This window comes from Plasmopara halstedii (genome assembly GCF_900000015.1).
Source record: "Plasmopara halstedii genome assembly, contig: Scaffold_3120, whole genome shotgun sequence".
Taxonomy (NCBI): domain Eukaryota; phylum Oomycota; class Peronosporomycetes; order Peronosporales; family Peronosporaceae; genus Plasmopara; species Plasmopara halstedii.
This window is the reverse complement of record NW_020190023.1, coordinates 1,943,926-1,953,689: the sequence shown is the minus strand read 5'-3', so window position 1 is coordinate 1,953,689 and position 9,764 is coordinate 1,943,926. Positions and strand designations below refer to the sequence as shown.

The 9,764-nt window shown below is 41.9% G+C and overlaps 4 protein-coding genes across 4 annotated transcripts in view; 2 read left to right on the top strand and 2 right to left on the bottom strand.

Moving 5' to 3' along the window:
• Nucleotides 1-293, top strand: part of PHALS_07959 (ammonium transporter family) — a gene marked incomplete at both ends in the record, with an annotated part of 819 nt that extends 526 nt beyond the window's left edge. The window contains one exon of the mRNA XM_024721513.1: nt 260-293. Within this exon, the coding sequence (XP_024586604.1) occupies nt 260-293 (34 nt within the window). The remainder of the gene's footprint in view (nt 1-259) is intronic.
• A 4,564-nt stretch (nt 294-4,857) lies between these two features.
• Nucleotides 4,858-5,122, top strand: PHALS_07958 (uncharacterized protein; the record flags this gene model as incomplete). Its single annotated transcript, XM_024721511.1, has 2 exons — nt 4,858-5,045; nt 5,113-5,122. 2 exons carry the CDS (start codon nt 4,858-4,860, stop codon nt 5,120-5,122), a joined length of 198 nt encoding a protein of 65 aa, XP_024586603.1.
• A 1,563-nt stretch (nt 5,123-6,685) lies between these two features.
• On the bottom strand, nt 6,686-6,961 carry PHALS_07957 (uncharacterized protein; the record flags this gene model as incomplete). The annotated part of the gene is made up of 2 exons (XM_024721510.1): nt 6,686-6,804; nt 6,883-6,961. 2 exons carry the CDS (start codon nt 6,959-6,961, stop codon nt 6,686-6,688), a joined length of 198 nt encoding a protein of 65 aa, XP_024586602.1.
• A 1,777-nt stretch (nt 6,962-8,738) lies between these two features.
• PHALS_07956 (hypothetical protein F444_20275) lies at nt 8,739-9,686 on the bottom strand (the record flags this gene model as incomplete). The annotated part of the gene is made up of 1 exon (XM_024721509.1): nt 8,739-9,686. One exon carries the CDS (start codon nt 9,684-9,686, stop codon nt 8,739-8,741), a length of 948 nt encoding a protein of 315 aa, XP_024586601.1.
• Between the last annotated feature and the right edge of the window lie 78 nt (nt 9,687-9,764).

The window sequence follows — 9,764 nt, the reverse complement described above, 5'->3', positions numbered from 1 at the left end:
GCTTAATATTGGTCAATCCCCGCAGCACCGCTTATATTTTCGGACAGAGGAAGTACATCATTTTGTCAATCATTCGAAATAGCAGCTTTATTGAATCTATTCGAGCATTAGTTGGGATGTATGTAAAAACGGTGGTTATTACGGGATGAGATAAATCACTAAGCCATAAATGGGATAGATAAGTACGGCAAAGTATCAACTTTAAGTTTTAATTCAGATTATGAAACCATGGAAACATCTAACTATTTTTTCAATGAAGCGCTCAGCTTCTTGAAACATACAAGGTGGAATGAGAACAAAATCATAACATTTCGTGTTTACTAAACCATATTCTTGATGAAAAAACCTAATGTCGTGAGAATAGCAGTTGTATTGCACCATATATGATCCCGCTACCGAATGCATAAAAACAAGGTTGAAGGTGTTACATGATTACGGGTCTATGGTTACGATTAATACCGGTAAGGGTGACGTCATTAAGACGCTTCTAAGCTTCTAGGAGCCCAGAAGGATAGGCTTAGATGCTGCACAAAGTAGCGAGCCAAGTATAAATATTTTCAATTCACAGATTATTTCCTACTCGACACACCAGCTCAACAATCTATCTCCAGATCCCACGCATAACACATTAGCGATCAAAACAATATGATCGATTACTTTGATTATTGCTTAGTATATAGATTGCTTTTGCGACAAAGGTAAAAAGTAGAAGCCAATTTTTATCAGAATATTTACGGAGAGCTTTAAAGGTGATATACAGTATTTTCGTGTCAAAACACAGCGTCGTGGCTTACTATTGCTCTTTTGATTCAGAACACAGGTTATCAGATTGCAATCTAGAAGGCATAAGAATTCATGAACATTTTCTTTGATAAATAGCACTTTGATATTTAGCTTACATTTCGAACAAAGTACAATATGCCATAGAATATTTGGTATTAAAATGTTTTTCGTGCTATTAGCAAAAATTAATCAAAACTGTACATTGTAATATAGTCTAACCAGAATTTATAAATCTAGATAACATAAGCTATGCATGCCGCACTGATGTTAGCACGCTTTTTAATAAGCTTATTTAACTGTGCGGGTTGATGCCTACAGTAGCTGTAATTCGCGGCGCAGATATCGTAGTGTCCTCTACCATAGTGGCGGCTCGTATTACAAAATCATAATGTCTGTCTTATTAAAAACAATGAGATGGTCTAGATGAGGTGCAAACAGGCCTCTGGTCCAAAAATCAGATCGCATATGCCTTACGCTTGGTAGAGTTTATTTGCAATGATAGCTTAGGTCAAAACTCAAAAGATTACATTATGCGCATAAAGTACACTTGAACCTACGATTACTCATTTCGGGGAAAACAGTCAGCCAATTCTCTCAAGATCCGTTGAACGGACGGACGCCACGATGACCTCTCTGTTTGAAAAATGTTGATTGATAGATTTTTGAGAAAGAAATGACACCAACTGCCAAAAAGCAGCATGCACGTAAAATAAAAAATATAAGGGGAACATGGTATATCGAGGCGTGCAGCTTGTAATGAAGTACGTACACAAGTCGCTATGGTTCTTCGTATATAGTGTGAGAATCACATGTGCTTCAACGAGATTGGAGTGATGGTGCTCTGCGACAGGTAACCGCACACCATTCGCAGAAGAAGCTCCGACTTCAAGAGTCGGCGTCAACAAATACACAGACGCTGATTTCGTGTGCTCTACTCCTGAAGGAAAGCGAAAGCCTTATAAGTAACCAATCACATAGATTGCTCCGCTATTACAAGAAATGCATAATTTCTTTGGCTCTGATACTAAATCTCTACGTTTAGCCATATTCAATAATAAAAGTGTCTTAATTGCTTTTCGGAAGGCAAACATCTAACATGTCAACGAATCTCTCCTTTACGGAGTCGCATCATCTCCGTATTGACACTTAAGAAAACTCAGAGCCGCACATAATTAAGTGTGGTAATATTGTACATGCACACTTATACGGGCTTGTAAGCATTAAAAACACCGTTGTCAAATACTTATCCCAATCTGTTGTCCAGAAGAAAGGGTGTGTGGGCGGCTAGCCGCACGTCAGAAAAAAAAGCCAGTTTATTTATAAGAAAAGGTACTACTTAGTGTTACTTATCTAAGTAGCATTTTCCCTATACATGTGTACTTTGAAATAACAAAGCCATTTAACAGTGATAGTTATCTCAGAGACCCGCGATCCCCTTTTCTGTAGAAGCACACGAGTTTAATATATTTGCAATTGCTAACCTGATCTCTGAGAGCTGGAGGATTCTCGAAGATACATGGTAGCCACGTTGCACTTGGTATTACACGCAGTTTATTCCACGACAAGGTCGTGATAAGAATGTACCCTCTGTGGGAAGGATCATAAAATGATATAAAATCTGTCCCGTGTTAGCTCAGTAAGCTTATGTCTATCGTTAGTCCCTTCTGGATTAGAGCACTGGCGGCAAATGGGCCTAATGCGGTAATCGGTCGCTTGGACAAGCTCACCCAGCAGCGATCCCGCCGGCCCCAACGAGGTAGCATAGAAAGCGCATAAAAGACCGCTAAAGTTTTGGAGCCGGGACGCAGAACGCCTCTCTCTTTAAGGGAACTTTAGATGATGATAAATTTTGTCATGCTCTGAACCGAGCAACACGGGCATCGTGATCGTGGTAGTCACGGTAGGAGGCCACGGGTGATAACGGGCAATGACGTGCGTATCATTGTTAAGAGAGGCGTTCACAACACGGGAAGATGTACAACGTCAAATGTCACAGTTGCTCTAGCCGCAGATCTAGGCGTATCGGGTGTCTGTCTGAATTCTTGTCCACCTGTCAAAGAAGGTGAGGATTGACAGAATTATGTCCAGGAGCTGAAAGCTCCTTCACCGCAATGGCGTCAGTCTTTCTCATGGTGGGGGCAGAAACCATCCCCAAAAAGAATCTTCTATGGATGCGGCTTGCAATGATACCTTTATCGCCCAGTCTTTCTCTTACGAGGATACAATAAGCGTCACATAAGATGTATTGTACATCTTCCATGCCGTGAGAGACGGACGAGTATGAAAAATTGGAAACGCTACGAGCGCGCGAGAGGTCCTGGGCAACAGCAAAGCTGAAGTGAAAGAGATGGATTTCTCAGCTACTGTGGAGAAGCTCCAAGGCACTCGCAGATGGTTTGTCTGGGGAAGCTCAAAACATCTGCGCCTTCTTTTTACCTGCTGAAAGAAACAAAGCGTCTGGCCCATGGCTTGATCGTCGGGCGCACCCTCACGGAAAGAGGTCGATCCCAGTAGGCCGCCTAAATTTTCTGTAACAGAACTGGGTTCTATTGTCCCTTGTGGAGGGCATGGTTAGTAATGTCCAGCTCTGACCGAAGAAAATTCCTCGTAGTGATTAAAGGCTTATATCCTAAAGTTGTTGGTTGTAAATATTACCACCCGGGCTTTGAATAGCCGCGAAAAGATCTGGATGTTTCTGACGTAACCTCTAAGTGAAGTTTGATGACATTGGCGACGTGAAACACTGTCTAGTCCTGGACTGGTTCTGAGATACGAAGTCATCCTAGGAATTAACTTGCTGGAATCTTTACGAGCCATGGATAGGCGTTTTATCAAACATATAAGAACTGAGTTCTTCACTCATGGAGGAAATTGGCAAGACATGAAGTTCGCCTTTCAGAAGCAGAAGCGTTCGGAGCGGTCACACAGGTGCAATACAATCGGGGCAGAACATGGGATTGTCCAAACTGATAGCAATGGTGTTGCTAGGTATCCCAAGCAGAGCTTAGAGGTAGAAGTGGCAGCTAGCTGAGGTCTTATAGTAAGACACAAGAGAGCGATTTGCAGTCGCGATCTACTAAGTTTATCTGTGTTGTGACGGAAAGGACGACTACATATTGCGCCCCTCTGAAGGTATTTCTTTTTGGGTATCTCTTTCAGGCGGTAATGATGATCGGTGGGCTGTTGCCTTCTGTACTAGTACCGGTAAGAAGCGAAAAAGACTGAGTGTGTGTGTGTGTAATTTTGTGCCAGAGGCGTGGAGTTGAAAGGTGACTATGAAGTCGATGCATCTTTACCTCGATAGGATGGCACAGCTGTGTCAGCAGTGAGCATTCTGAGCGGGGCGCATTTCATTGAGACCGTTCATTGAATGAGCGGTATTTTACCGTCTGGTAACACAGCAGTTTAAGCCATATTGCGGCTATGCATAAACCTGTATCGACGATATTTACGTCCATAGTCGTGCAGAAAAAGGGACGTTGGATTTGGCGAACCACACTTGAAACTCGCAAGCAGTGCTTAGGTTTATGCGCTCAAGATGAGCTATCAACCATTATAGACAAGCGAGTCACTGACTAAGTTTTTTTCTAATTTGCTCATTAGGAAGCAACATTTGCGAGCGCGCGTCATTGTAGCTTAGACAGTTATCTGAACCAGAAGAAATTGAGAAAGCAGCCTGGTTAATTGTTTGCATACGCACAGTGCAATCTATGTCGAAATGTCGCGAGCTTTACCATTCTCCTTAAACAGAAGAAAAATTGAGCTAGAATGTTTTCTCAAGCGTGCTTCACCGCTAGTGATTTTAGACTTCAAAATGGCTATACCATGTCATTTGTGACACTTTACCCATAAAGAAGGTTTCGCAGCAGAAGCACAATATGTATGAACGCACGATCTCTTTTGGGTCTTGTCAGTTGCTATGTAAACCTACATTACCTATGACAACGAGCTATTGCGATGATGTACCCCCTCATCAAGTTCAGGGTGCTTTTACTTGGCGATAAGCCATTATAATCGATACAAGGAATGCGTTGCTGAGCGCAGCGACGCATGATCTGTATCCTAACCAGAAAAATGCCAATCCCGTTTACATTTTACCTCAAAGGTAGACTTGCATTGTGCCAGTGGTTATCCTTTATCACCAAGTCTGTCTTTGAGGTAAGATGTGAACAGGTTTGGCTTTTTCTGGTGAGATTATGCTTTCGTGTCACCCTTAGTGAATTGCAATATGAACAACGACGACATCAACAATTGATTAGGCGGTACGTTCCGCAAACAGGCAGTTTCGCGCTACTTAAAGCTTTTGATAGCGAAAACTTTTTAATAAAGCAATATATAGGCTCTTCGACGCCGCTTTATCAACGAGTGCGGTTACATAACTGCACAGCTATACCTAATCCTAAGGTTAGCAGCATGGCGCTCTGACCCATTTGACATTAAGTATACTGCACTACCATATGATGATGAGGAGGACTAATACCACACGAAGCACATAACCTTTTAATAGGCCACCTCGGAACTGTAAGACATGATGCTCAGTGATCGCTGTGTTGATAGCTTAACATATATTAGTGCGTATACGCGCGTGTGAACCTCACCGTTTGCAGTAGCGCCTTTGACTAGTCTGCATGCCTCGGCAGAGTGTTGGGAGTCCATGAGTATTATCATATTGGGTCTTTCCAATGAGTGTTCAGCAATAACTGTATCGTGTTCATAGTGAACGTCCGAGCAAGATGGCTTAGCTTGCTGCTGCCAGCGATAATTTATCGGTGATTGTACGGTCGAGCTGTTTACCGACATAGTGTTTCGACGACACAGCTTGCCAATAGTCATTGTAATGGATAGAGATCCGCTTTTCAGCAATATTTTAGAAATTATTCAATGTGCTTGAGACAAGACTGGATATGCTAAGAAGTGGCCGATCGCAAGTACATGGCCAAACGGAAAGTGTGATTCGCGTCGTGAATGGTATTCCGTGAGGCTCTATGACCGTGAACGGCTTGATACAGGGTAGGCGCATATATTTAAATACACTAATTATTGGTTTAGTGTAGCAGAATTCAATATTTTTTTTCATTACATCGTCATAAGCATTTTGCCTGCGTTGGGCAATGGTATTACGAATCTGCATGCTCTCTATTCTGCGTGGGCTTGCTAAAACTATACACAATCCCGATCTTAGGGACCACTCAGATGTGAAGAGCGCTGTTGTAGACAAAGTAATGTCCCTGGATCAATATTACTCTCTGCTCGAAAAAATGTTTTCGAGCTGCCGAGAGTAGGTATGCGATGTTTAAGCATAGACAAATCCGAGATTTGACTGGCCTGAAATTCGGACGCTAGAAATACTCTCGTTGAGGGCTAACATGTCACCACGACCTCGAAAAAACGAGAGCTAGCCTCGAAAGAGCTGCCCTACGTAGACACACTAAATCAACGAAGGGTGGTCCATTTAAACGTGGAGCGAGTGGTAGACGGGCGAATTCATCAAGGCTATTAACATTATCTGGTGAGCTGTAAAATCTCGCTTAGGAAACCCGTGAGAGTTTATGGCTCCACTTTGGCAAGATTTGCAGCTTACGACTAGTTATCATACATAATACAGTAGTGTGTGATATTCCAATCCGCGATTTGAACCGGTTCCATGTCGCTGAAGCGACGTAGTATCAACAATTGTGATCATCGAGGTATTACACACAATGCGGGACCGAGTTCCCAATCCTCAGCACTTTCTTTTTCTTCTTTCTCTACTATACCCTACCCCCTATGTATATACTACACGACAACAGCACTCTCATCTCCACAGCGGTAACAGTTTGAAAGCATTTGAAGTTGGGGATCTCACGCGTACTCGCACCGATTTGATCAATTTGGAGATGCGAGCAGTAGGTGGTTCCATCGATTACAAGCACAGTGATGATACCTGGCTTTGAAAACGATGGATATACGTATCGTTTGCAATATCTGGATGAATTGGAGATAGTGGAACCTTTCTTAAGTCCAGTGCAGACCGTGAGTCATCTGAACAAACAAACGTTACATGCGGTGTAGAAAACTTCATTGCAACTATCTCTTACGAAGAGCGACTGCATAAGTTACGCATGATGGTTCGAATTGGTTGGTCCTCAAAACCCATAACGAGTAGAAAATCGCAGGATTCCTTGCTCGTTAACCACATTCTGATTGGTATTAAATCTATCTCTATGTGCTCAAACAAAAGTAGAGCGTTTCAACAAGGAATTTGTTGCCAAATGATTTGATGTTTGATTTGATTGTTTGATTTGCGGTATAAAATATCATCGACCAAAGGTAAACTAAAAGAAATTGCTGCTGATTTTGACATTCTTATAAGTTCCCACAACGCAAACAGAAGGTACCTTCATGTAATGGTTAAGTGTAGCCCATTACATCAGATAGTAAGACAAAAGCTATGCTCGCATTCTATTTGATGGAGAAGAAGATTTGCAAGTCGAACTTTTCAGGCTCCTAGTGAGTCTTCTGCGAGCGAAAGATACTCATATGACTCAGCAACTCAGCAATGTGATTGAAGAGCGTGGGTCGCTAGATATTGCAAAATTGTGCTGGTGTGAGGAGATTGGTAGTGATAAGCGCTCATTTTGTAACCGTCTTGATTGAGTAAATCAGCAATCACCGAATCCGTGCAGAAGCATTTACCAAGAAGGGCATGGCAATATCGCTGAACTTATTTGTGCTTCTTACAACTTGATCGGCATCGTCAAGCATAATATGGCAGTTTTTGATTTCAATCCAGAGGAACAGCACAACAATTTTATTATGGTAAGTTGAGTGATGATGCGACCAAGAATAAGAATGGAATGAACAAATTCTACACATACTTGAAGGAGTTTTCAAACTCCAAACCAAAATCCTTCTTCCCAACGCCTATCTATGATTCAATGACAATCGCTATCAATGAGAGCAATGTCAACTATGTCAATGATCTCAAGGATCCGGGATTAAATGAATTGTACACGCCGAAACGCAAGGCGAATTTTGCGTTGGGATAGCTATCATGCATCAGCACTACCAAAGGTGGTGTGAGACAGCTGGTGAAGCACCCGATAAGCAATCGACAAGCGTATTACTTACAAGCGATACAATTAAAAAATTCTTTAAAAGCCACTAATCCAGACTGACGTGCATGAAAAATTTTGCCGTAAAGACGTTCCTTCTGGATGTATATGCTCTCAAAAGTTTCATATGAGTCTCGGGCCAAAAATTGGGATCGTGGCTATCATTAAACTGTGCATGCGTTTTTCGAGCCGCCATTCCATGCAGAACCTTTAAAGCTTGCGCGTTGCTAATGTTGACGCGAAACTCTTTATACATATCGAGGAGATTTTGAAGATATTGCGTTAGTCGTGGTAACTTATATATCGGCACAAAATAAAATTTGTCAGAGATGAAATCCAAAAATCGAAATCTAGATGAGATTAAAACAATAATTGCGAAGATTGCGTTAGTCGTGATAACTTATATATCGGCACGTAATAAAAATTGTCAGAGTTGAAATTCAAAAATCGAAAATCTAGATGAAGTTTGATTTTTTTTTGCGATTCAAAATGCGCATGCGTTGGCACATTTTGAATCTGCAAAAAGGATATGCTACGTCCGCGAGATGCTCAACAATTGGCTTCGCATGGTTGGCCTTTAACAAGGCAATATGTTTGAGATTAATGAAAAAACTAACTTCAAAGACTGTTCGCCACCGTATGTGCAACGATGAAGTCAGCAATATCGACAAGATTGAGGACTTGGAAAATGCAGTCGTCAAAAATTTTTATTACTGCCGTCGTGTTCAAGATCACAGCTGCTGCTTGAAAATCTTGTAAGAATCTTTTTACTCCGTTCTGCATGTAGTAGGGCAATAGTATGCAATATTGTCCACAGTGCCCGAACAGGCATATGTTAAAGCGCGAGATTTGATTTTGCAATCAAAGATCCAATTTAGCGTCAATTAGTCGTAGCACGAGGCTGCTGTCTGTAAACGCGAACCCTGACGCCAAAAACTCAATTCTTAACACGTCGTGATAATTGACGAGCAGGGTGGTGTCGACACAGATACTACTTGCAACGTCATTTTGCATTAATGTGGTGGTAACGGATTGTCCAACAACGCGATTATTAGAATAAATTCTGAAAACTGGCACTTCATAACCCGACGCGCTGTGTTTTACGTCCACATTCAGTTGGTAAACGCCTTCCTGTAGCATTAATATACCATCTGTAACAATCTGCACTTTTCCCTGTTGCACTCTGCTCATAGGCTCCCAATTAAAAAAGCCCGGTGCTTTCAGCGTTGTAAGAGATCGAGCCATTAACAAAATTTCCCCTGTATTCTTATTACCAGCAGGAATGTGAACAATTGATGGCACATGTGCAGATGATAGCAGTGGCACCTCAACTGATGTGTTCTCCGTGATTTCACTATCATCATGTCGTCTTGTTTGCGGCGGAATTCCTGTAAGTTGATGTCTAATTTTAAAACGATAAAGCCATCCATTTGAAAGCTTGAGCTCTGACTCGCCAATGCCACAGGCAGCACGACATTCAGCTGCGTGGCGCAGAAGCACATCGTCCGTCACGTGTTCCTTCTGCACACACTTTTTCTCATAAAATTCTAGAAGACGTTTCTCAAAAACTGGAAATTTGACACGCCGCTGCTTTTTATGACCAAGATTTCCTCTCGTGAACGCTTCTTCAGGAGCATGCTGAATTCGGTAAAGCGTCGTGCGCCCTAGACGCACATGAAAGTGATCAAAGACCCATTCCGCCACATCCGATTGTGCGAGTCCTGTATTTTCTATTAGAAAAGAGCGGAGCTTGCCTTTTTGCTGCAACGTCAAGTGCGTCCGTTTGCTCTGGCGCTTAGCTTCTACCATATTGCTTTATGTCTTAAAGCATTGATGAAAGTAATAAGAGGAATGATACATGGTAATAAATAAAAAAATATTATTATC